The sequence below is a fragment of the Denticeps clupeoides genome, chromosome 5, assembly GCF_900700375.1.
Source record: "Denticeps clupeoides chromosome 5, fDenClu1.1, whole genome shotgun sequence".
Taxonomy (NCBI): domain Eukaryota; kingdom Metazoa; phylum Chordata; class Actinopteri; order Clupeiformes; family Denticipitidae; genus Denticeps; species Denticeps clupeoides.
The window spans coordinates 16,180,556-16,208,378 of record NC_041711.1 but is presented as its reverse complement, the minus strand read 5'-3'; the positions used below and the strand labels follow the sequence as shown (position 1 = coordinate 16,208,378).

The following is a 27,823-nucleotide window of genomic DNA, read 5'->3' as shown; positions in this document are numbered from 1 at the left end:
CGCTGGCAGCCCCTCTCTCTGCGCCACTGCCGCAGGAAACCTGATACGGGAACAGAGCGACTCATTGTCCCTTCCAGACTGACCGGTCCACCTAACACACAGTAGCCGCCCAGCCTTAACTACCCCCCATTTTCTGTGTGTGTAGGGGTGGTGGGTGTGTACACTGATTTGGAGTGTGTACTCTAGAGGATATGCCTACAATGCTTTATATTAAATGCAACATTCCTCTCTAGCTGAGTTCCAGATGTGAAAGTGAAGTGATTGTCATTGTAAAACACTGCAGCGCAGCACACGATGACACAACAAAATGTGTCCTTTTAACAGTCAGCCTTGGTGAGCAGTGGGCAGCCATGAGAGGCGCCTGGGGAGCAGTGTGTGGGGACGGTACCTTGGTCAGTGGCACCTTGGCAGATCGGGATTCGAACTAGCAACTTTCTGATTAAGGGGCCACATCCAACACACCTGTCTGGTGCCAAATTAGTGTGAAGTAAGATATTAATCAGGTTAAAAGCATCCATGCAGACCCATTGTCTACTGTTATAATATAGAAAAATAGTATTAGATAAATATATTTAGGTTTGAAGAAACCAAATGAAGAAGTGAGCAGTGAACACATGTAAAGATTTATGATTTGTCATGATTGTGTTTTGGTTACCCTTCATTCTGCTGCCCTTTAAATGACCAGTAGCATCCTATCTCTGCTGTGTAGTCATATGTATGGGGGGATGGGAGGAAAGTACTTCGTTTTAATGCACAAACACATGCAATCTACATCTTTTTTTGCATTTTCAGGGAGGGGGGATTCAATGTGATTTACTGGCTTATAAAAGGCACTTTATCCTCTTTGATTAAACTCCCCCACTGGGCTGGTGGTTTTACTGCTCCCCGACTACCATTAAATCCAGTGAAACACGGCTCTGCAAAAGCCTACATGTTTTTATCCTCTGCTGGGAAAGAGTGTGTGCATGCGTGTGTGTGTGTGTGTGTGTGTGTATATGTGTTTTTATCTGTATGTCTACTACATGTCCCTCTTAATCTGTGGCTATGTCCATAAAAATGTCTAGCTGTGTTAAAGGCCAGGTCCACTCACATCAGCATCATCACGTGTCTGTAGAGATGCAGAGCTTGGGGGATCTCAGCTGACAGCTGGCTCCGGAGGATGTCAGCAAGTCAGCCCATTTGTACCGAAGTCTTCACAATGCCACCATGGGTCACAAACAATGGTCCTGAGGACACCAGCTCATAACTTAGATCTCTCCATGTCCTACCACACCTTATGGCAAGAACTGGGTGGTAATGGGTAGAGAAGTTGAATCATGTGTGTTAAATGAGGGTAAACCCCCCAAAAAAAACAATTGGGGCCTTCTTGGACCCCCCTTGCTTACAACAAGTTACCAGAGGACACGAATATATTGGGTTTTCTGCTGTGTTACTGGTCTCCCGCTACAAAAAAAAAAAAAAAAAAAACAATCTTGCATACAATGTTTAATGTCATTGGTGATCTTTTGTCACTTCTGTAAAACCATAACAAAGAATGTTTTTCTCCTTTTTGGCATCTGTTTGTCTGAGTGTGTTTTGTGTATGTGTGGAATGTCTGTGCGTGGGGTTTTTCCCCAACCTTTTGAAGCCCATTCTTATATCAGCCTCCATGAACATGGTTCCAGCTTTATGCCCCGTTATCTGCCTCCCTGGGGTAGAGAGATTATAGGGAAGAGATTTCAACATCTAATTACTGCCACCACATGCCCCTTCCTGCAGGATTCCTAATTCTCCAATTACAGCACGTTCACTGGAGGCATCTGATAGCAGTCCTCCCCCAGGGCCCATGGGCCACCGGTGCATGTAAGACACACTCACAGTGTGCAACAAAAAAAACTCAGTGTTTCTTAAGATGAAGCTTTTTTTTTTTCTCGCAATGTTTTGAAAGATCCAAAATCAAACTGCCCTTTGATCGCACTGCAAAATGCCTGATTCAAAGAGCCCTGATTTAGCCGCTCCCCAAGGCTGGCTTCTGTTGTGTGATTGAGTGAGGGTACATGGCAGCGACTCCTGAAGCCTCGCTTTTGCAGGTTCTGCAACGACTTTACTGGCCAATTATTTGGAGATCTTGGTTTATTACTGTCTGGAATGAAGGGCTGAGAGTGGAAGGCTCGAAGGCTAGCTATCGATCCCTGTTACCATTTTCTGTGACTTTATTAAGCTGATTATTTTGCTCTCTGAGCGTTCGCACCGTTTCTGTTTACTCTGTTGAGGGGAACAATGAACCGCCTCACATCCCAGTGCACATAAGCTTCCTTTTGTCGTACACTGTACATACACTACAGCAAGTATGACTTGTGTATTTGTCAAGTGGCATGGCTGAAGCCCACACCTGCCCAATCGTGTTGAATGGGTCCATCGGGTCCTCACTGACCACACATACTGTTCGATCCAAAGAAGATTGGTTGGTGTCCATTGCACCTCCGCTGTGTAAAAAGTTCAGCAAGTGAGGAAACGTTTGCGTTGCAATTTCTCAACCTGTTCTCACATTTATATTTATCACCTATGATTATGTGGTGCATTAAGATGTCTTGAAGGAAAGTGCCATTAGGGATGGCCAGAAGCCCAAATTGTAGAAAACAGTTCAAAGAAAGATATAGGAGGTACAATATTCAGTTTAAACAGGATATGTGCGTATATGGGATAGTGTCTGCACTGTTACTTAAACATGAAACAGATTATGCACAAATGAACGAGTTGCCATGACTAAGATACAGTTTAGACCAGGAAATGTAATATCACTTTTAAGGAAACTTTTGTGCTAAGATGATAAATAGTGGTGGTGAAAATTTTGAAGGTGCACAGAGAGGCTTCAAAGTAGGTGCAGCAATTTTCTCTCTGTCACTCACAAAAACCACAGCCGTACCTCCCTTTTAATGGATCACCCGCTTGCTGTCAGAAGTAGCAGAGTTCTGCCAGATCCTTCTGTAAATCCCGTCCTGCTCTCCTGTAGCGCACAGGAAGGATCCGCCACCACCAGCATGCAGGCGGTGCCTCCAGTGCTGCCACAGCAAATCCTCTTTCGCCTTAATCTTTTGATTACATGTGTAGGAATCCATTTGTTAAATAATTGAAATTGTACCTGTATTATAAATTCCTGCAGTAATCCTGTCCGGCTTCTGCTCCAGCACCTGATGTCGTGGGCAGACCTCATGCATGCATGGCATAGGAATGAAACAGTTAAAGCAAGATAAAACCGTGCCTGTACATGATTCCGTTTGGGCCATGATGTTGTTTTGAGATACATATTTTACTGCAGAATTTTACTTCTGGCCATTTGTGATGGATGATCATTCAATAACTTCACAGTTTCTGTGCTGTCCTGGTCAGGGTCCCGTTCTGATGCTCATGTGCATATTGAGTAGCGGTGGGAACTGGTTCACATTTGACTATGGTTATCAATGCATCAATTATTGATGCATCACAAGGAAGAAAGAAAAAAAAAAACTGAGCAAAGCACCGTCCCCACACACTGCTCCCCAGGCGCCTGTCATGGCTGCCCACTGCTCACCAAGGGTGATGGTTAAAAGCAGAGGACACATTTCGTTATGTTACCGTGTGCTGTGCCGCAGTGTTTCACAATGACAATCACGTTCACATGGACGTCTGAACCAGGTGTTTTTCTGGCTTCATGGAGTCAGGTGAGTGTGGTATGAACAAGTCAGTTTTTCTCCTCATTGGCATCCACACGTGCATTTAGCACCGCTGTTCAGTCAGGTGAAATAAAGTTGCCTGCAGCGTTTTCTTCAAGATGAAATCATGACGCGCTTTAAACAGCGATGAGCCTTAAACATTGTCAATCGGACTCCAGTGAAACGGCAATCAGACGCAGCTACAAAAGACAGCATGGCATTAATTTCCAACGTCCATGTAGAAGACGAGGCTGAACTCCTAACTCGGAGGAGGACTGTACTCTGATCAGGCTGCCACAATCACTACCACCACTACTTTTTAACTGCATCAATTGCAATGTATCGATTATGAGATTCATTTCAAAACCCCTAATATTGAAGGGTGAGAATCGTATTGATGTAAGTGGCCATTTGCTGAGATCAAAAAACAAAAATGTTTAAAAACATGGTGATTCATTAAAAAAAAAAAAAGTTCACAAAATGACTTTTTGCCACCAACTGTTTTTGTTTGAATAACTTTAAAATGATTAAGAACATATTCATGTCCTTTTGGCAGTAGAATTTAGCATAGTCATTGGATTAGTATGTCCCAATTCAGAACCAAAATGTGGTTCCCCTCAGTGTTGTTTTTCTATGAACCCATGACAGGCTCTGACACCTTCATACAGACACCTCAGCAGCATGTGCAGCTGTTGTTGGATCAGACCAACATTTCCCATTCACTCTGCACGCATATCAGGGTTAAAGCTTTCCAGTGCTACATCTTATTTTATGTGTCAGTGTCGAAATGAAAGTTGCTCTGTTTTACCTGCCCAGCGGTTTGCGGAGATTCCTGCTGGTTTTATTTCTTGGTCTTCTCCTTATGAACACTTGCCAACTGGACGGTGCTTTAGCTGCAGTTTTGTTTTATGTTTTCTGTTCATACAATTTTTACATTTATGACTATTTAAACAATATATATCATGTCTTTTGGGGTGAAGGCCCACTCTTGAAGACCTTTTATGACTGTGGTGGCCTCAGCCATCTTTTATGGTGTGGTCTGCTGAGGAGGTAGCATCACTGCTGGGGACAGGAAGAGGCTGAACATGCTGAACCAGAGGGCCAGCTCTGTTCTACGAGGCCCTCTGGACCCAGTGGAGGTGGTGAGTGACAGGAGAATGGTGGCTTATCTATCATCCCTTCTGGACAACATCTCCCACCCCATGCAGGAGACCCTGACAGGACTGAGCAGCTCCTTCAGTGGCAGGTTGCGTCACCCACGATGTGGGACTGATAGATTCAGAAAGTCTTTCCTGCCAACCGCTGTCAGGCTCTACAACATCTGACCGCACAAACACACACAGTACACCATCTCCATTTCTCTTAGGTGCAATATGTGTATATCTACCCACTCTGTACATGTATGTTAAATATGACAAATATATCTTTTATGTATATACTGACTTTTTTTTTTTTTTTCTCATTTTCTCACTCACATTCACTGTTTTATTTTGCTATTCTAGGACTATTGCTATTTGTATAGTGAACTATTATAATATACGGTCGACACAGTGTCTGTGCTATTGTCATTTGCTGCTCTTATCTTGTACTGTCCACTTCCTGCCGTAACAATGTAACTTTACCACTTGTGAGATTAATAAAGGATCATTTTATTTTATCTTATATATATGTTCTTGTGATCCTCATGAATGATTTGCAGAGATGGCTTGTTAAATTTTGTTGAAGAATCTGCTCTGCCTTGAGTTTCTGATGACAAATTCAAGGCTAGTGTCCGAAAATGCTGTACACACGCTAATCAAAATCTCCCAAAACATCAAATGACACAGTAATCCAGCTTCCTTTGGTCTTTTTCTGGATTTACTCATCCCTCGGCTAGAATGATTTACATTTTGGCCTGGCATCAAGACAGTTAATCTGTTGTGTTCTTTCCCTAACGCAGCTGCTGCTTTCATGAAACAGATGGACTCATGTTGTTGTTCTCCCTCTTTTCTCCCTCAGGATAAGCAGAAGTACTTAGACATCATCCACACCTACACAGAGGTCCACGCCACGGTGCACGGCACCAGCACAGTCCACCTGCCCAGCTATGTCAAGAACCATGGCATCCTGAGTGGCAGGGACCTGCAGTTTCTGCTGAGAGAGACAAAGGTGAGCCCCTCCACACTCACCATACCTGCTGCAGATTGCATTATGGAGTGTTGTGTGAGCATCGCTCTGACAAGGTTGCACACATAAATCACACTTCAGCACTCTAAACCTTGGATTACCATATGATATCAGCCCTGCTGCGCTGTCTGGTATTTAAAGCTTCAGTCGTTTGATTCTGACGCTTTGTGAGTGGGATTTGGACTGTCACTCGGTAACTAAAAATACAGGTGGGAAAGGTTTCTCTCTTCATGTTTTGGCTCTAGGTGTCTCCTACTGTCACAGGGAATGAACACATGAATGAATGGTTTAATTAGTTTCATATCCTGGGAGGCTTTCAGTGTAAAGATGAACATGATGACAAATCAAGCTGAGGATGATCCGTTCACCATGAGCATATTTGTGCACAAAAACAAAACTTAAGAGAAAAAAATCTATTTGAAACATATCGAGTCAGCACCAGAAAGAACTCCAACATAGAGAAGTCACGCCAAATTAGTCTTTTGTTTTTCGCCTCTGAGGACGGATGCAGTGGATATTTCCACATCAGATCATTATGTGGATGTGGTTGTCTAGAGGGAGTGCCAATTAATTCCCATAATCGGCTAGGCCAGTTAGCACTTCTGCTGTTTTGATAACAAGTAAAGCAGAGAGATATCCAGCCAGTTATAATAATAATTAAAAATATATATATATCAAAGCACCCACCTGCTAACAGATTTCTTCCTGTAATTGCCCCTGTGAGATTTGCAAACTGACTCAACAAACTGTCACGGGTATAGAGGGCTGCTTCTTAAAATATTAAAACAAGGTGCCTATTGGAAGAGTGTGTTCACACATATGTGTGCTTTTGAATCCTGACATTTTCTGGTTAATTTATTCCCAGAATTCATTGTGCCTTTTAGCATGTGAAGCCATTGTTTCATGGTTTATTTGTGTCTGTGTGCTTTCATATATCTGTATTTATTGCTAATGATCCTAACAGCTTGGCTCCCAAGAGAGGTTTTCCTGACTAAAAAAATTGAAAAAGTTTTTAAAGGCCTCCTGACTCTGATTGTCTGTAATGGACCAGAGCTGCTGCTGCTGTTAACAGTAAAAGCATTAGTCCGTCCTGCAGGAGTACTGAAGAGAGAAAGGAAATGGTCCATCTGCAATATTCATGTCAATCGAGTTTTAGTCCGGTTTTATTTCACTTCCTATGGTCTGGCCCTAAACAGACCGGCAGCAGAGGAGCCACAGAAAATATGGCAGCAAGCCGTGCATATTTCAGCATGCAGACTGCCTGCATGAGCAAAAAAAAAAAAACACGCAAACACACAATTGCTGTGGCAGCAGAGTGAGAGTGCAGAACCTGTAGGAGAGGTGTGATTAGAAACAACCAACTGGCCTATATACACGGAGTTATACCATGGATTTTTCAACTAATCTTGTTTAGTCAAGGATCAGAGTTTCCACACTGAGGTGCAGGCAGCAGAGACATTTTTTTTAATTCAGTCTACAGTCCGTGTGGTCAGTAGCACCCAATTTTTTGCCTGCTGACAACGAATCACACCCATGGTATTTTGGACATATCCCTCCTTACATGACATCATTAGTTTACTTGTTCTTTTCCTGCTCATGCAAAGTCCATCTTTAGCCCTTGCCTTCCTCCTGGGCTAATGTCAGAGTTGTTGAACATTAACTCGCCTCGTGTGCATTAAGGTCACACTCAGCTGGGCGCCAGTGACGCTCGTACCCTGCTGGAGTCAGAGGCTCTGGTGGTCAGCCTGAGTCGCAACTCATCGTGGCACTGAAGGAGATCCTGTTGCTTTTTAGATTTAGAAGGCTTTCTGTTGATGCCGCCGTGATCCACACGAGTGAAGACGTGACTGCTATATGAAACCACGTCCTGTTCGTCTTCAGGTCCATTATTTCCGTTGGTGCAGGATGATTACGTTCTTTTGCTCAAGGGCAGAGGAGCAGCGGACCTCTCCCCTGCCGGTCCTCGCATCATTCTCCGGGCCAATAAGAAGGCCGTATCCTCTGGGGGCTCGTGATATTTTCTGGGATTACTTTCCTCGCCGTTGTCCGGACCAGTCAAGGCAGCGCTACCACCGCCAGGCAGGAGAGGCTCTATTAATAGCTGAAGGAGAACAAGTGGTCTTTCTACCCTTTTTCTATCCTTCCCTCTCTCTTTCTCTCACACTCCCACGCTCCCGGGGCCTGCCAGACTGTTGGCAAAACCCTGCTGCCCCCTGCTGGTTAAAGAGCTGAAAGCACAATGGTGACCCAGAAAACATGTTGATCCTCTGGCCTCTGTTGTAAGCTACACATTTTTTTTTTTTTTTTAATGAAACCTGGTCATATTTACATGTAAAACATTAGCCTGGAGGCTGTGATCGGAATGGGCTTTCTGCGCAAGTAACCCATCCCTCAGACAGATGCGCCATTGTGAAGACCCCGTGGCCCACGCTAATGGTTTAGACAAACAGATTATTTACAGCCAAGCCACCTCTGGTTGCATCATGTTAACTGACATTTCAAATATTTGCTTTACTCATCCAGCTTGAACAGGACCCCTTTATTCACAGAAATAGGCACGGCTCGTTGTGCATTGTGTCCATGTGGATTCAGAGCGGGCCTTGCATGAAAACTCCCTCACAGAAACGGACCGTTTCTCCATTGTTATTCAGACACCGTGCGGCATTTGACAATCAGTGCTGCTCATCGGATCCAGGCCCACGCTGCGCTGCGGGGAGGCAGCGCAGTCATTAGAAGGCCAGCAGCGTGGCGGTACAGCCGCCTTTTAAAGTACATTAGCATCCCTGATTGTTCTTTGCTCTGACTCTGCTCTGCTCAGGCTCGCATGATAATGAGGTTTGCGGTGCTCGTGGGATCTGCAGTTAGACGGAAAAAGAGACCCTTTCTCAACTTTCCTCAACTGTGAATTTCTTACAGATGTGTGTGTGTGTTCGGGGTGGTGTTGCGCCAACACATACTTTTCCTGGATCCTCCAACTGAGTGCTTTGTTCTGAGATAATTGACTGTGAATCTGGGAAGTCAGGGGAAAAAAATAATAAAACTGTTCATGTTTTTTTCAGTTATTTGTTGGACTGTCCTTCCCTTATGAGGGCCCAGCCCCCTTGGAGGCCATAGCCAATGGTTGCGCCTTCCTCAATCCGAAATTCACGCCACCCAAAAGCAGCAAGAACACTGACTTCTTCAAGGGGAAGCCCACCCTGCGGGAGGTGAGCCCTTCAACAAAAAAAACAAACACACATTTTAGTTTCTGTTTAACCATTGAGTTGAAATGGCTTTTTCTGATTTTTGTTTTATAGTTGACCTCACAGCACCCTTATGCTGAGGTGTACATAGGGCAACCTCACGTCTGGACGGTGGACATTGACAACCCAATGGAGGTGGAGAAGGCCATCCGCTCAATCCTAAGCCAGAAGGTATTCAACATACTTCACCATACTTCACATTTAGAAACATTAAAAAAAATATCAGATTAATCAAAAATCCTGTCGAGACATTGTTGATGATGTAAATGTCTGTGGTATCTGGAAATGACTGGCAATGAATGGAATATTGGCACACATGTAGAGAGAGAACCATTATTCGGCAGCAATCCTGGAATGCTGTGTTCATAAATGAAAGTCAGTTGCTTTAAAAACCGTATTGATTGATTTACTAGAAAAACGTTTTCAATTAGATTAGCACAGCTGAAAATAGTTAGCAATTATAATTGTAAATAAGAAAACAAAGGCTTTTTTATTTACACCATATATACGCACTTGCATTAATCATGTATTACTGTATTTGTGTATTATCAAAACCCATTTTTAACTGTAACTTTGTACATTCACATCTCAGGTGGGTTGGGTAAATTTTTTTTTCACCTTTATGTCAATGCTTTCATTTTCTAACTTTTATCTTGTTTCAGTTTTCCCAGTCTTTGTAGTGTTAGGTATGTTTTCACATCAGTGGGTTTCAGTCTGGCAGCGTGTGCTACACTCAGCTTGTGATGAAGGCATTGCAAGATCAAGTCGAATCTCAAATATCACCCAGATAGCACATCAGAGCCGACCCGGAGATCCACCCTGCACGTTTCCCTTCAGATGGGCCCATTATGGGGGAGAGTTGAGTGCTGAGTGCTTTATCTGTCCTCGGCAGGGCCCTCCGCATGTACAGCAGTAAGAGCAGGCCTCGTGCTTGGCCTACAGCTCTGGGAACAATGGCTTTGTTCTTTGGAATGGGGCTGCTGGTTCTCACATGCTCTTTAGATGCCGGTTGGACAAGAGCCCAGACCCCGGGCACCAGCACTCCACCAGTCAGGCCTGATCTGAATTGCAGATTGACGAGGGGAAGTGTAAGCGAGACATGAGTGGCAGTGTGTTGAGGACACCAACCCCTGGGATTCCAACTTCAGGATTATCTCCTCAGCACTCTCCTCAGGCTCTTTAATTGCTTGCTTGTGTGCTTCGGCCACTCTTATCAGGGTTTGTTGCCAACAACTGTACCATGCAGGTCCCTGCTCTCAGCAGTCTGAAGCCATTATCTGTCTGAATGGTGATCCCCACTAACCTACATGTATATGTAAATACATGTAAATATGTATTTCCTTCAGACAATCTGTTCAAAATAGTTTAGTATGCCTGTTTTTTTTATTTTAGATGATCAGGATTGGGTCTTTAGCATTCTGTGACAAGTGTTACTATTAGTTTGGCAAAAAACATCATTTTGATGGTTAATATATGTCCACTTAGGGGCCATCTGCCTTTTGTTTTCCAGCTGCTAGTAAAGGCCTTAGGGAAGATCTTCATAAGTTAAGGACGGGCTCCAAGACCCTCTATGCTTTTTTAGTCAGCGTTTTAGGGCCCACTTTTTCACTTCACCCTATTAAGTCTACTTCTGCCTTTAGATTAAATATAGTTACTTTCTTACAAAATAATATGCTTGACAGAACTTTATAAATTGTGTTGTGTATATTCTGTCATCCATGTACCACTTTTCAGTGTCCCTTAGCACAAATGAGGATAGTTCAGTGCAGATTATCCACCTCTATTTCACTGCATGGGTGCTGGGGATTGTTTATGCAGAATTTTCACATTATCTATTATGATACTCTAACACTCATTTGTAGAAAAAATCTAATTAAAAATAATTATGCTATTGTGATAACAAGAAAACATACAAACAATATTTAGATTGATCAAATGATCAAATCCTCATTTGATCAACATCACCGAGTCTCTTATCATCTGTCTGAAGAGCTGCCTTTTGACAGTTTGACCAGCAGGTGGCGACATTCACGTTGCTCAAAATTGGCTGCTCTCTTCCCCACAGAGACCTGGATAAGAACATTCCTCTGTTCCTCCTTTTATTGTCTGCTTCTCTTCTTGTAAAAGTTCATTCAGCGCCTGGACTTTCTTCTTTCTTTAGAGATGTTGGATTATCTTCAGCAGTGCTCTAATAAGGCCAGCAGCTTTGCTCCTCCTCTGTCCTTGTCCTGCTCTTCACCTCTGTGCCTCTTCACTGCTGTCAGGTGTTGTCTTTTTCCATCTGTCGCTCTTTTCATTACAGACTAAATCAAGTATTTTGCTTTCAAGTTAAGATCACTTTGTGTCTGACACCTCAGTGCCTCTTTGGGAATCAGCCATCACTCCACCACTCATGAGGCACATAGTGAAGCTTCAGATCCTATTGGTGACAGCAGGAAGTGTTTGACTTTTTTTTCAGATTTTCACAGAAGTAAGAATAGAAAAAGTAAGCAAGACTTTCTTTTAACATTTAGATCAAAAGCATGGAGTAGGTGGGGGTGTGAGATGCTCATTGGTGATTTTGTGTGAGCTGTGTTGTGCCTTCATCCACAATTCAAAGGGTCTAAGTCCTTGCTGACCATCAGAATCTTGTGTGTATGTGCTTCTTGTGCTGCAGATTGAGCCATACCTGCCGTACGAGTTCACCTGTGAAGGGATGCTGCAGAGGGTCAATGCCTTCATAGAGAATCAGGTATGTATTAAGATCTGAAGAACATTCAAGTGCACAGAAACAGCACCCTCAGACTAGAGCCTTCAGAGAACTTCACTGCTGTTAGACAGTGAGACCGAATATCTGAAGGTCTTTGTCATTGTTTCTCTCTGTTTCCCTTTGTGTGTCAGGATTTCTGTCATGGTCAGGTGATGTGGCCACCTCTTAGTGCTATGCAGGTGAAGCTGGCCAACCCAGGGAAGTCATGTAAACAGGTGTGTCAGGAAGAGCAGCTCATCTGCGAACCGTCCTTCTTCCAGCACCTTAACAAGGACAAGGACCTGTCCCGGTGAGAGAACACACACGCGCACACACAGGCATCTGTTTTCATTTTATTATGGGGACATATGGTAAAGCTCATCTTACATAAAGCTCTGCCATGTGTTAAGATCTCTCCCAGCTCTGATAAATAACCATTTTAATTGGAGGCCAGCAGTTCCCGTCTGTGTGTATTTATCCTAAACAGTTAGGTGGCAGTCATATGCATGTAAAAAATACATTGGCTGTGTTGCTTTGTCTGATTTTGTGTTATTTTCTGCATATATATATTAAACTCTCACCATTTTGCCACCGCTGTTGTTTCTGTCCAGGTTTGGCGTGAACTGCCAGACAGCCGAATCGATGGGCGACATCGTGGTCCCAGCATACAGCGAGCCGCGGCAGCACTGCATCTTCCAGTCAGACCTGCTGCTGTTCAGCTGTGCTGGAGCCCACCCATCCCTCCAACGCATCTGCCCCTGCAGGGACTACATGAAGGGCCAGGTGGCTCTGTGCAAGGACTGCTTATAGCTAGGATGGCAACATCCAGGCAGCCAGTGCCCCAGCACACTCCAGCCGCTCACACACTCACAGCCACAGTCACACACACTGATACCACGATCGTAACACACTACCAGAATCACACTGTAACGCGACATGATGGGCTCAAAACACTTGAGCCTTGAACGTTTTGCATTGTAAATTAATTCAGTGTGTGTGTGGGTTGTAAGGAATGGGGTACTTGGAATGATATCAGATCAGACCAGCACAGATGGGGTGTGTGTGTGTGTGTGTGTGTGTGTGTGTGTGTGTGTGTGTGTGTGTTCACCTTCATATTTTGTTTATATGTGACAGGGAAAAGGCTAAAGGCTACTCTTGAGCCTTTGCTGTTCCATTGGGTTGAACATACAGCAAGGATGAGCAAACAGCAGTGCGCACACACTCATACACTTCCCTAAGAACATGTAAACATGTGAACTCCTACCAGCCTGTAATACTTGAAACAAGAAGCATGTTCAGCAAGGAGGAGGCAGGGACTTTGAACTGTTGACTGCCCCCTGGCTGGCTGGTGGTGGTGCTACAGTGCAGTCATGTTCCTCCCATACCCCAGTCACCTCCTCCGAGGCATTGTTTGGGACCAACCTGCGGGATCCCCTGACAGGAATTTCCTCCACGCAACACACTGGTTGATGGGCGCTGTGTCTCCATCACTGTACTTTTGTGCTTATATACTCCATGGGAAAAAAGACATCTCCCAGACGTCCTCAGGAGGGCAATATTACTATGGGGGAAAAAAAAAGTGCAGATGCCCTCTAACAAGGCTAACTGGTAGCTAACAGCTAAAGATGTTATTAGAAAACTGAAAGTTAGTTTCAGGTAATCCTCCAGATACTCCAGAATTGGACTCTAAACACTGAAAACCTGTCCATTTCAAACTCATACCCAGTTTTATGGAAGGAGGAGTGTGATGTGTGATGTTATTTTTTGTCATTATTATTATTTGAGGTACAAATGTTGCATACAGACTCACACAACCCTCCAACCCAAAATAGAGCTATAGAGCATAGCCCCAGTTGTAAACAGCATGTTAGTCGGTCTAACCTCTTACACCTACACCTATTCCAGTTCATGCCAGAGGGTGGAGGGGCCTTTTTTTTTTTTTTTTTTTGGAAACAAGAAACCCCCCCAAAATATATATGGGAAAAAAAGTCACACTCTCTACATTTGGAGCAATAGCCGCTGGCTGTACCAACTGCCAGGCTGTACCAGTTTAACAGGGTTACCAATCTGACTGGACTACATTAATCAGAGAAAAGGAAAAAAAGCAGCTGAAATTGAACTTGTATTTATTTTACTGAACTCCAAATCTTATTTATTGTTGAGCTAAGTATATATAGAATTACAGTGAATATATACATATTTGTTTCTTTTTCATACATAGTGATCAGCCTGATTTTATTCACCTAATTTGAAGAGGGTAAAAAACATTCATTAGGACCCTCCTCTATGCTATGCTTGTAACTTATCGAGCACACAGTAAAAAAAAAAAAAAAAGTTGTCTTCATGTCTGGAATGAAAATGCACTATCTGATATTTACTGAAGATTAACAAATGTTATGACATTGTATGTTGTTCATATGGGTTTCAAATACTTTAATTTATTTTGTATACAGATTTTTGTTTTCACTTTTTATTTATAGAGAATAATAGAGATTTCTTTATAGACAGTAATTTAATTTATCTGTGTAATTTATGTTTGCTCATATTGTGCATTGCAGTGAGTTTGGGGTGTCAGGGTTTGGGGTGTCCCAGACATCAGGTCATCATGTTTCTCTGTAATGAGTTCTGAATTAAGAGACTTTTTTGAAAGTGAGCAGTTATGTGCCCTTCAACAAATCTGAACCCTTGTATTTAAAAAAAGAAGAAAAAAAGTCTTAATATATGTTTTTTTTTTTTTTCTTTTTCTGAAAACATAGGAAGTGCCTGATGGGAGCAGTTGTCTCAACACCTTAAACGAGCAGTCCAGTTATTTTGAAACTGGTCTTAATGTAAATGTGTTTTAAAGAGAGCACAAATGGGTCACATTTACTGGATATTATGACCTCCCAAGCTTTACAAATGTAATGTAATGTTTGCCTCAGGTCGTCACATGACCGGGGCGTGACAAATTTGCGGGGCTTTAATTGATTCAGAATCTCATTACAGAGACGCAGCTGGCGATTTCTGCTGAGTGCGTGCCATGCTCTGCTCTCATTGGCTGTTCTTTTTATATTATTTCAGCTCTGTGCTCTGTCCCGTTTGCACATTTGTAAATACAGATCTGTGTTCGTCTTTTCCTTCCATCTCCTGATCTACATGTGTGTACATAAGACTACGACCTTCAGCCAAGCTCCAGTTTTCAAGTTCATGACGTGCCTTTCGATGGTCAGTAGAACTGCTTGTAGTGTCAGTGCTGGAGGACTTGGCTCTGTAGTGTAGGGCAGGCTTTCTGAAGACGCAGTAGATGTTCTGCTCATCAGCACCATGTTGCTGCTGCTTGTCGTACCAGTGGAAATCAGAACATTGTAGATTTTGTTTTTTTTTTTGATTGGCCAGTAGCCCAGAGATGCTCATTGTGGCGACAAGTAAATCGATTTACTGTAGTAAAATCCTCTTTTTCTTTTTGATGTGTGTCATTTGACAAAAATGTTTTGTTCAATCAAATAATCAGTCATATTGACACATTGTTTATCATGTCAGTCGTTAAGGTGTGTTTTAAATCATAAATTTTGACAAAAAGGGGATGTTTCATTGCAGGGAACTAAATAAAGAAAAGACAACACTTAAATTTTAGTTTTTGTTTTTTCCACTGTTTTTGATGAATAAGCAGGATATATCTTTATTTTTCAATAAACCTCTTTCTCTGTGACAATACACGCCTGTGTCGTGTGTCCTATATAAATATACATGTGTACACTACAGAAGAACAGTCGCGATATATACACGGTCAGAAGATCACATGGGAAACCCAGGCCTGCCCCTGTCAGCGTGGCACACATGCAGGAAAACCCTGCCAACCCCACCCACCCTCATGTTTTGGTGCAGTTTCATTCTGAAAAAGTACACTTCAAGTTGTACTACTGTGCTTTTTTTTTTTTTTTATAAATGCGACGCTGAAAGGGGCCGGGGGGAGTAACAGTACCAGAGAATGAGTATACATTTTTATTTCTATCACTGAAGAATGCATGAAGCCTCCCTGAACATAAAAGGAAAATAACGATACGAAATGTCTTCCTCCATAATAAAGTTTAAATGTCTACACTACGCTGTAAACACATTACTATGGTAAAAACATTAAAGTGGACGCAGCTCTACTACTAACCAGTGTTTGAAATGCTGAGGAGACCCCACACTCACCACTTACCACTCACGTTATCAAAATGACACTGATTGCTACAATCTAGTTAATACTTCAGCAAAGTTCACATCACTGAGAGCTACTGGCGTAATAAAAAAAAAAAATTCCTTACAATCATAAAGAAAATGTAAGGCTTGCCTGTGAGGTGGGACGTGGGTCCTCTCTGTGTGCCATACTGTTCTGTGCTTTTTATATATATATAATTTTATATATATAATTTTTAAGGAGCTTAACATTTAGAATAAACCCAATAGGCGTTGCTGCCCTGGGGGAGGCTGCAGCAGAACACATATTTATTTGTTTAACTAAACATTGACAAGTTATGTTCTCACACCGCAGAGTTAAAAGGGAGGGGACACATTACTGTTGTGCCCCGGGATAAACAGTAAAAGTACAGTATGGGTGGGGTCAAGTTATTATTAATACTTCTGCTCAGGCTAAGTGTAGCAGAATTTTAAAATTATAAAATATATAATACACACGTACTGAACCATTCAAAAGTTTAGGGTCAGTTAGAAATATCCTTGTTTTTGATAGGAAACAATTGTTTCCTATCAAAAAAAAAAAAAAGACATCAAATGGGTCAAAAGTCCAGTATAGACATTGTTCATGTAGTAAGTGACTCTTCCTACATGAATGTCTCTAAATGATGGAATAATTGCATACGTGTAGACAGGAACTTTATCAGCAAATATTAGTCTTGAGTTCCAGTGGATTGCTGTGTCCGTTAAACCAAATCTGTCTTTTTTTTCAAGCATATCTGATTATTAGAAAACCCTTTTCATTAAGTAATAAAACAGGCCAAATTCACATTAGTACTGAATCTAGTGCATCAGTTGATGTGGTTAGGACTACATCATTATTTCAAACTTTGTCTGACTATTTATTATTAGTCTTTAAAATGTTTTATTCAATTCCTTTTCTTATGGAAATATAAGGAAAACTTTTGAACATATGTGTGTGTACCATATGTACAAGAGAACTTGACGTAGTGGCAGAAATGAAGCTGTGGTGGAAAACGAATACGGCGTTGACAAGCAACATGGCTGTGGCTGGTCAGATTGTAATGCCAGTGCTTTTCTTGCCAGTTTCTGTTGTGCTTCAGTGAAGTACAGAAAAGAACCATTTAAATATGTTTATATTGTGCGTCTGTTCTGCAGTAGAATGCTGTCATGATTCTACGGTTGTAAATGATTTCTTTGACATTTTCCTTGTTGCATTCAGAAAGACAAACCAGTGTGTCGTGCGGAGGCAGGAGCTCCACAAAGTCTCCATTCGCCTGTGGTCGGGGCTGCGGTTGCAGCAGCAGCAGCTGCTGACCCGAACCCAAGTGAAGCACATGAGTGTCACCCCAGCTGGTGACGATAAGACATCACCGCGTGACATGGGAGGCGTGGAGACATGATAAAAGCTAGCGGAAAGGGGAGACTGTATCTCTGTTATGCTGTTGATTCATTATTTGGCCAAACTTTTCTTTGGTTCAAGTTTGATTATTTGTCTATGACCTTTTAAAACATAAAGCAGCCCCAGAATTTATAAAATGTTTTCATGTTTTCAAACTATTGAAATGAGAAATTTCACGGTGCCTCTTTGTGCTTTAAACGGTTCTCGAAAACCTGTAAACATCATATGTTGCCCACCACCGAAAAAGCCAGTTAACCCTCAGCTCAAATGACCCATAACTCTACAGAACAGCGGAAAAGAGTGAGAAAATAAAAGAGTGTGTAGAACACAGCAGAACAAGGAACCGGGGGCTCCGTTCAGGAAACCATCCTTTGTCCATAAATCACAAGAATCATTTCTGTCGATCAGCAGGGAGTGCAGCAGCTCCCAAACGCCTCGGATCTCCTCTCAGGTGGGCGCTTACCCATCAACCCTTTCTGCCCCCTCCTCTTGTATATTTACACAGCGGAAGGCCAGGGAGGGGGGGGGGGAGTGCGATGATGCTGTGGCGAAGATAGCAAAACACCACTGGCACCAGGAGTTTTTTCCTTTTAAATGATTATTCTCTTTTTTTGTGAGCAGAGGTGGGAGATGGAGAGGGGCGGGGTTCCTTTGTTCTTGTCGTGTGCTGCCAGAAGGGAACGGAGCGTTGATGAGGCCGTCCAGCCAGTTTACCCCCGAGCTCCAACTCGCCCCGGACCACCTCCAGCCACGGAGTGTGTGACTGCTGTCACTCGAACCGCTCGTAGTTCCTGGTCTGTCTGATGCGCGGGACCATGTCGACCAGGAGCCTGTAATGGAGAGAGGGAAATGGAAAGGTGTCACCAGGTCACCAATTGATGGGAGTAGATTTAAATAGTAACCCAGTACTAGGGATGCCCTAGGGTCACATCCCTAAGGTACTAGGGATGTGACTGTATTTCTTGTCCTGGGTAAATGAGGAGAGTTGTGTCAGGAAGAGCATAATTGGAGAAGCTGAAGGTGCATGATGGCTGTCAGTCACACCAATTGGCTCCTCCCATTACAAAACAATGTCAGAAACAATTACACACACATCATTGATAAGGTAGTAAGTTCCTCCTAATTCTGTGACAACTCTTAACTAATCAAGTCCTTTCTTGCTTCCATCTATGTATTTCTGTATATTCCTTGGATAGACGCAACGCTCCCCATGCACTACGTCTCATAAACTACTGGGAAAATCCAGCTGCCGGCATACAGACCTTTTGAGGAGCACCGTCCAGTGGATATTTTTGGGTGGCCAGCTGTGACCTCCCCCTGCCACTGCGGTGCTGAGAACGGTCTCACATCTAAATCATATCTGGTAAATGGTTGCTTATGCCAGAAAATGATTCTGATGCTGACAAACTTTGTACAGCAGCAGATGAGTTATAGCCTGAATCTGTAAAGCTATAAAGTGGAGATATAAATTAATGTTCCTGATTGGGATCCAGGAGTCAACATAGATAATTCTAATAAAGTTTCTGTTTCAGCATTATTAATGATGCATGGTAGTAGCCTAGTGGTTAACACACTTGCCTATGAAACAAAAGGCCACAAGACCCCACTTACTACCATTGTGTCCCTGAACAAGACACTTAACCCTGAGATGCTCATGTGACTATTGATTGTACGTCACTCTGGATAAGGGCATCTGCCATTTTCATCTTCTACGTTCTCTTCAGCCCAACTGACCACAGAATAAAAAATTGCACTGTTTTACAGGATAACTGCTGCCTGAATTAGTTCCACCTGAGCCTGAAATATCAAGCTAATCTCAGCGTATTTACACACACCCACATGATAAACAGAGTGCGTGTTTACCGTGGTAAAGATGAGACGGACACACTTACTTCACTCCGTATGCCAGGATAATCAGACCAATCAGGACGCCTATTGTCCCATCCAGATACCAGACTGTGGGCTCGTGCTTAAACACCTCTGCACTGATGAGGATGGAGAAGCCCATGATGCCCCCGACCAGAGAATTAAAACCTGCAGAGGTGGTTTACAAAAAAAAATCATAAATAAACTGTGCAAACGGCTTGTCAATACGGCTTGTCACTCTCTAATGACTCTAATTTATGCTCTATTAATATGCAGCTCTCGTGATGCAGATTGAGTTTCATTCACTAATTGGAAGTTGCAGGATTAATGCAGGGATGAAGTGTGTTACTCAGTGGGGAAGAGGCTTCACCCTTAAGACCCTGTGGGTATAGCTGGTTGATAGAATCCTTGGAATCTTCTGCTGTGAAATACTCTACACATTGTCAAAGGCTTATTTGTTTCGTAATTGAATTTAAAAATGCTAACCATTCATATGAGCTGTATTAATTGTTTCAAACATTGATTATGGCTGACAGCTAGTATCTAGTACCTCATAATACTAGTATCTCATAGATAATATCTAGTATATAGTGTTGCGTACCTAAAAACAATTAAAAAAAAAAAGATTCAGAATACAGAAATGTCCAACATCTCAAAAGCATCTTCATTTATACAGCCATTACTGAAGCTTTATTCTTCTTTTTGCTTTTATGCAAATTCTGTGAAAATATGAGTGTCTTGTTGGCATAATGCACCTTTATACCTGTGACATAATTCCTAATTATTACTAAAACCATCTTAGTAGAAAAAAATCTAATTATTTTAGCGTCTCCTATTATGCATATTTGTATGATTAACCCAGGGTCCGTTTTCAGAGAGAGCAGGGGTCTCCACTCCATGCACAAGAGCCCTGACTGAAATAATTACTATCCAGTTAGTGCTCTACTGTTGTGGGAATTCGTTGTGCAGGCGTGAAGCTGCCTCACGTGATCAAAGTCCCCCAAACAGTCGATGGGCCGCTGTGCCGTGAGGCAGCTGCTGTGATTGGCTACGTGGGCTCCCTGGGGTGAGCGGTGGTGTGGTGCAGAGCCTGCAGCAAGTGCGTCTGCGGCAAAAGTGGGGCAGCTAACATCCTCTGCACCTGCATCCAGCATCAGCACTTTCAGTCCCTCTCTCTCTCTCTCTCTCTCTCTCTCCCCACATACACCTCACTGGTCTGTGATCAAGTGGGAGTGGCCCTGAGGAACCTAACCCACTGGTCCTGTTGCCATGGCTCGAGAGCCGGTCTCCGGGGTTACTTACCATCGGTGACTAGAGCCCGGCTGGTGAGCACCCTGCCCAGCAGGAACTTGAACACGGCAAGTGTGGTGCAAACAATGCCGCTGATAATGGACACGCTGTAAAGAAAGTCATCCTGGAAGAGAGAGAGGGAGGGGTGGGTGAGGGAGGAGGGAGCGAGTTGTGTTTGCAGCAGCATCATTAATATTGCACCACAGCCTTGCAGACATGAAAAAAAAATGCATCCCTGCAAGGTTACCGACTTCAAAACAGCATCAGAAAACAGATGGAATAAGGCGCAAGAGAGACGGGGCGGGGAATACAACGCACGTTTGTCCCCTGTAGATAAGAATCTATACTGCAGTGGGAATACGTTTACAGTGACGCTGCAAAAACCCTGTCCCCGCCATCTGAACAGAGGGTCCTCACTGCAGACAGGCGAGGACCAAGGCGAGAGTCTGGACCGCTGAGACCTGAGGCTTGTGAGGATTATGAATGAATGGGGCGGGGTTTGCATGGAGATGGAGCCTAACCGCAATGAGAGATGCCCGTTGCCCTCTGCCAGATAAGGAGACAAGTCTACTGTAGATGGGATCAGGCCATCGGCATTCCAATCACACTCAGCTGCGGGAGACATCGAGGTGATTTGCGGATCGGCGGACCGGTCCGCCATTAATCAGCACCCGGCGATACTGGGCAAAAAAGAGCAGCTGCTAGCCCAAATAGATTCTAATCCATCTCCATACGCCAAGCCTGAGGGACCTGCCGGGGCTTCCACTCCGGGTAGCAACCGCTGTCAGAATACCAAACGAGCCGCGCCAGAGCCTTATTAACATTTCATCGCACGGAGTGAAGGAAGGAAGCCGGCAGGATGAAAAAAAATGAAGTGTTTCTGACATCAGCACCGGGTGGAGAAAGATCTGAAATACCAAAGCTATTTTTAGATTGTGCTTCTATGCGCCAAAAACAGGGCTTAATAAGTTCTTACCAGACCAGGAATATTCTCCAGAGCCAAGCCTCAGATTTCATTAAAGCTGAGCATCAACAGCTACCCATCTTTTTTTCTTTTGCCTACTTGCACATTTCAAGTAAAGAATGATGGTCCCTGTTTCACCAGTGCCATTTAATATACAGCACATGGAGCATGTTCAACTACATTTCAAAGTCAGATATCTTACTTTTCCTCAACTACATTATGCAGATCTGTCATTCCTCTTAACTTGTGAGTAAAGCAATGGGACAGGTCAAAAATGAACACTAATACACAGAACTATCTACACATATGGTATGCAGTTGTCAGTAGCGTGTGTCTTTTGGACTTTTTATCTCTATGCTCAGAGACATACACATCAATGGTCATTAGTAAATACATCTCAAACTGATTCTTTGCCCGCTTTCAGAACAGCTCTACCTTTCCGTGCTCATGATCATTTTAATACACAGTATGTCACAAAAGTGAGTACACCCCCTCATATTCAGTAAAGACTTTATTATAGCTTTCCTTGGGACAACACTGAAGATATGTGGAGCTACAACACTTTGGTACAATGTAAAGCTGTCAGTGTAGAGCCTGTATAACAGTGTAAATATGCTTCCCCATCAAAGTAACTAAACACACAGCCATTTATTTCTAAGCCGCTGGAAAGTAAAGTGAACCAGAGACAAAGTCACAGGTTCAAACACAACTTTATACCATCGTGTCCCTGAGTGTCTCCAGGGGGACTGTCCCTGTAACTACTGATTGTAAGTCGCTCTGGATAAGAATGAATGCAAATGCATGAAAAGACTTTTTGCTGGTTTTCTGTGTCTTTTAGTGCAGCAATTAATTATCCACCCAGCCATGTCTGTTTAATTATTTCTGACACCCAGAAGAGGGACATTAAAGACATTTTTTTATACAAAGTTCAAAAAGCAAGGACATGGAGAGTTGTACTGATGACTATCAAACACTTATCATGCAGACTATGCAGAACATCACTTAAAATAATGAATGGGACATGCCCCATGTCGTGCCGGTTATATAGCACCAGGAAAATACAGCCCTCAAACACTAACCAAGACATTAAGAAGCCCTCAACAATCAAGACATTAAGCCATCAGCCACTAACCAAGACATCAGGAAATATGATATCATTAGGAGTGATATCACTAGGAGTGAGTTTTAGACTGGCAGAGACAGACATGGAGCAGAATATCTCTGATGAGAAAGAGGCAGGTGTGGGTGGCATGCAAATGACACATTTCATATAGGTCCTGGGGAAAAAAAGGAATGTGTCAGTTGTGATCTTTAATCTGTTCTGCTGACAGCCTATCAAAGCCGTACCTACAACAAACCACCATTTTTTGTCTTCAGATGACTGAATTGCGTCGCTGCTTATTTGGATTTTTTTTCTGACCAGGCTGGCATTGCCTGGCAACAGCAGTGTGTGGCTATTCTGAGAGCGCAGGCGCCACTTCATCATTTATTTCTCTCGCTCTCTTCGCACTTCTGTTCCGCCACATTCCTCATCTAATTACATGGGAGACAGAGGAGTGCGCTGACGTCACAACAGCACCCAGCGTGCTTCTGCCACTTCCGGCAGAGAAGAAAAGTCCCACCTTGTCCTCGGTTTTTTGTCTCTTTGGGCCATCATACCTTTAAGACTTGTAAATGGAATTCACACATTCCATGATTGAGGCCAGAATCCCGGGGGAATTGCAAAGCCTATTGACACCAGAACCTCTGGTGGATTGTGTGTGTGTGTGTGTGTGTGTCTGAGTGAGAAAGATGTAAAGTAAACTGCCTCCCAGTGAATGAGACTTAGAAATAGGTGATGAATTAAATGAAAAAACTAAAAGTGGTGCTGATTTATATAGGGTTGGTTTTGATATATGTATGAAATACATAGTGGTGGCCAAGCGGTTAAGGAAGCGGCCCCGTAATCAGAAGGTTGCCGGTTCGAATCCCGAGCCACCAAGGTGCCACTGAGGTGCCACTGAGCAAAGCACCGTCCCCCCACACTGCTCCCCGGGCACCTGTCATGGCTGCCCACTGCTCACTCAGGGTGATGGGTTAAATGCAGAGGACAAATTTCACTGTGTGCACCGTGTGCTGTGCTGCTGTGTATCACATGTGACAATCACTTCACTTTATTATTATTATTATTTTATAATATATAATACATAAAATCTGTTTACTGAATGGTAGACAGAGCTTGAGTTGAATTGTCCTTCTTACCACTTCTGGCAGCAGTTTGGTGGCAAGGTCATGGATGGCTTTGACCAGGATGGTGATCGCTGACAGGATGAACACCACACCCAGAATCACACAAGCTCTGCAAAGAAATGTTACAAGAGAGATCAATCCTGCCCTCTTCCACTTCCTGTCAATTGCAGCAATCCATGCTGCCCAATCTGGCAGCATGGCTTGTTAATAACACTTCAGCGTTTCATGTCTGAGTGCTTTTTGTGTCAACATTGCAACCAAGAGATGAAAGGCCAGCTCTGTATTTATAATGAGGCAGTGTCCAAGCAACAACACAAACCTGAAGGCTTAACGTAACCTGTCCCTGACCAGGACATGGCCAAAAGAAATGTGCCATAAAATGATTAGTGAAAGAAATATGAATGATTTGCTGAACTGTAGCAACATCATATAATTTCACATGAGCTGCAAGACAATAGAACATTGAACAAACAAGCACAGTGATGCAGCAGATGCCATAGCGGGTAAGGATGCAGACTCGTAATCAAAGGGTTGCGGGTTCAAATCCCAAACCGTTAAGATTCTACTGAGGTCCCCTTCAGCAAGGTACCGTCCCCACACACTGCTCCTGTTAGGGTTTTTCTCTGTATAATTGTCTTAATCAAATAATATGCTTAGTATTTGCTTTGACCTTTTCTAACATACTGCAGCAATTTCACATCTTCATACAAGGACGTTGGAGGACAGGGCAGTTCCTGTTTATGAGAGAAACTACAAAGGCGCTGCAGTCTGTTCCAGACTGTTGAGGAGGAACTGCTGCATGCCACGCTATCTGCTGCTTGTCATGTTATCTGACTATAACAGATATTTCCGTTTATGGTATGGACTGAGAGGCTGTATTGTGCAACATGTACTCAAATAAAAGAAGCTGAGCAGAAGGAGTGAGCGGAGAGAGAGAGAGAATTTGCGCAAAGCTGATGTAGAAGGAGCTCACTTGGTATGTGTGATCATTTTATTAATAATAATAAACCCAACGGCTCCCCAGGCACCATTTATAGCTGCCCACTGCTACTTAAGGGTGATGGTTAAATGCAGAGGACACAATTCATTGTGTCACCATGTGCTGTGTTTCACAATGACAAAATCATTGAAATCTGATTTTGATATCTAATCATTGATATCTATCACATTTACTGTAAGACGTTTTCAGAATAGACATTGCCTCAAGCTGACTGCCTTTGACCTGACCACTCTTTTGGAACTCTGACTGTTGTTTGCTACTTATGTTACCGACCACCTTTTCCATCTACGACCATGCTTCCTGCCTCACCTCTGATGCTTCATCCACCCCCGAAACCACCCCAGCTCGAGTCCAATTAAAGCCAGCTTCCATCCAGTACAACTACTCTGAGGTTGGTACTCCCTTCACTACTGCATAGCCCCTGCTCAAAAGTCAGCGATCTGAACCCACCTCACCGGCTGCTAGTGTGCCCTATGTCCTCGTCCCTGATAGGATGAGTTTGCCACCAACTGGCACAGTGGACTGACTGGCCAGGTCAGACACGCTCAGCCAGCTGCTGGCGTCCATGCAGCTACAACAACAAGCTTTCCAGCAGCAGCAGGACTTACAGGACTTACAGTATGATGGCCACATTTGTGGAGGTTTTCTGACACAATGCAACTGCATCTCTGTCTCCACGTTCAGCTCTTCCATGATAAGGCAGTGGATGCCCTCTGGACTGGGCCATCCCACTTCTCAAACACTGGGGTCCCGTCTGTGATTCAATCAAAGATTTCCTGGATGAGATCAAGATGGTCTTTCAGTTTTGAATCATGTCCTTTAAACAAGGAAACCGAAGTGTCAGGGTTCCAGGCTATTGCAACCAACAGCCAGTGGACCGACGCTGTCCTGCCAGTGGTGTTTTACCAGGGCCTCCACGAGAACATCAAAGATAAAATGGTGAACCATAAGTGGGGCCCGTCTCTCAACAGAGTCATTGCCCTGGCAACCTCCATTGACTGGCGACTGTCCTCTACCCATGACCTACTCCCTGCCATGCCAAGCCACACCTCTGAGTAAAGCCATGCCTAAAAGCAAAACCACACCTCAGAGTAAAGCCACACCTCCAGGAAGTCTTCGACAAAGACCGGGCAGCCAAACTGCCTCCTCATTGGTCATATGATCTGGCCATGACCTAGTACCAGGAGCTCTATCTGTCTGGGGCCATCTGTATTTTATCTTTCTCAAAGAGCAAAAGGTTATGAAGGACTACATCAATGCCTCCTTAGCCAGCGGCATCATATGGCCTTCTACCCCTGCAGATCCCACCTTCTTGTTTGTGGGAAAGAAAGAAGGGGGCTTATGGCGCTGCATCGATTATAGAAAGCTGAACACCATCACTAAGAAAAACCGGCACCCCCTCACCAACACCACCTTCAACCTCCTGGCTGGGGCTTCCATCTGGTGCTGATCTGAGGGGGGTTTCATCACTCCAACGGGCCACTAGGAATACCACATCATCCCCTTCAGCCCCTCCCCCAGTCCAGCAGCATTCCAGGCTATCTTAAACAACATACTGCACTATCTTCTCAATCTATTCGTCTTTGTTTACCTTGATGGCATTCTGATCTTCTCCCCATGTCCGGGCCATGTTGCATGGACTTCTGGAGAACCGACTCTATGTGAAACTGGAGAAGAGTTCATTCTACGTGACTAAAACCACATTCCTTGGCAACATCATCTCCTACCTATATGCTAAAGACACCATCGTCCCAACGACCAAAATCCTGGCTCTCGTACAATGGACACTTCTACAGGTACTTGGCTGACATCCTCATGAGCCCCCTCCACCAAACATGACCCAGACCGCATGTACATACCTACCCCAGTTTGTCCAGTCTGTACTGGGGCCTAATACAATGTGACTTCTGGGGACCAAGGCTCCCTAATGATGTGACAGACTATGCAGCAGCTTGCCCCATGTAGCTGCCATCAACCTACACCAACTACAATGCACTTGGGCATTGGTCCACCAGACCCTGAACTATATGGCGGCCTCGATGAAGAATCCATGTCGAATCCATGCCCATGCCCTCCTTGGACAAAAATAAGCCCTGTGTTCCATGTGTCCCACCTGCGGGAGGCCCTCTCTTCTCCAACTGGCACCACCTGGGCTGCCCCCGCCTCGGCAGGTGGATGACTCCCTGACATTCACAGCCCATTTGCTCCTGGACGTTCATCGCCGGGGCCGGCGTTTCGAATACTTGATGGACTGGGAGAGGAATGTTCCTGGGTTCCCCGGTAGGATATCCTTGATTCATCCGTATTTCCAGGATGTCCATGACACCAATCTGTCGGCTCTTGGCCCGTCCGCCAACTGGAGGAGAAGGAGGTCCTGTCACGGCTGCCTTGACCTCTCCAAACCAAAAGGGATTCACGCAGAAGAATCAGAATCAGAAAACTATGTTAATCCCAAGGAAATTGCTTGAAGACAGACAGTATAAGCGGTATCAAGTCATTAGTTGAGATCTATCACGTTTGCTGTAAGCCATTTTCAGGACAGACATTGCCTCAAGCCGACTGCCTTTGACCCTTTCTTGTGCATTTAATTTCCAACAGCGACAAATTAATATTAAGAATGTGCAAATTGATATACAGAATGAGATATGGGCTCAATCACATTGTCCTTATGTGGGCGCTGCATGCGGATCACAGCGTCTCAGAAGAATTTGAAATGGAAGGGGTTTAATGAAAGCACAGTTTTATCCAATTAAACAGACCCAGGCAGAAGCCTCAAGCCCCTTGTAAGTGTATCAGCCGCAAGTTCTCAGGCATGGCTGATCCTGCCATGTGGCTGTCTTGTGAGACTCAGCCAGCCGCGAGCACAGCAGGTCAGCAGTCCCACCACCTCAGACCTTGTTCGTTTCTCTTTCTGAGACATGCCCGCCACTCGTTCCTCTTCACTTTTCACTTTCTGTCTCATGCTCGACATGTTTTCCTCCCTTGTCTTTTACTTTTAATATTCACAGCAATGCAAAACAAACCTGTCTTTGATGTCTGCTGCTGTCAATAACTTCGTATTGGTTGAAAACATCAACCTCAGATTG

The 27,823-nt window shown here is 43.8% G+C and overlaps 2 protein-coding genes across 5 annotated transcripts in view; one reads left to right on the top strand and one right to left on the bottom strand.

The window, feature by feature from the left end:
• mgat5 (alpha-1,6-mannosylglycoprotein 6-beta-N-acetylglucosaminyltransferase) overlaps positions 1–15,502 on the top strand; it is a 72,318-nt gene extending 56,816 nt beyond the window's left edge. For 2 of the 3 annotated variants that reach the window (XM_028981837.1, XM_028981838.1), the window contains exons 12-17: positions 5,670–5,819; positions 8,897–9,043; positions 9,134–9,250; positions 11,736–11,810; positions 11,960–12,117; positions 12,419–12,617. In XM_028981837.1, the coding sequence (XP_028837670.1) occupies positions 5,670–5,819; positions 8,897–9,043; positions 9,134–9,250; positions 11,736–11,810; positions 11,960–12,117; positions 12,419–12,617 (846 nt within the window). Of the gene's footprint in view, positions 1–5,669; positions 5,820–8,896; positions 9,044–9,133; positions 9,251–11,735; positions 11,811–11,959; positions 12,118–12,418 lie in introns of all 3 variants that reach the window. The other variant, XM_028981836.1, reaches the window with a different exon arrangement.
• The window catches only part of tmem163b (transmembrane protein 163b), a 29,151-nt gene continuing 16,737 nt past the window's right edge, over positions 15,410–27,823 (bottom strand). For both annotated transcript variants that reach the window (XM_028981840.1, XM_028981839.1), the window contains 4 exons: positions 23,750–23,846; positions 20,557–20,668; positions 19,281–19,422; positions 15,410–18,218 (listed from right to left, as the gene is read on the bottom strand). In XM_028981840.1, coding sequence (XP_028837673.1) covers positions 18,158–18,218; positions 19,281–19,422; positions 20,557–20,668; positions 23,750–23,846 — 412 coding nt within the window. In that variant the 3' untranslated portion in view covers positions 15,410–18,157. The remainder of the gene's footprint in view (positions 18,219–19,280; positions 19,423–20,556; positions 20,669–23,749; positions 23,847–27,823) is intronic.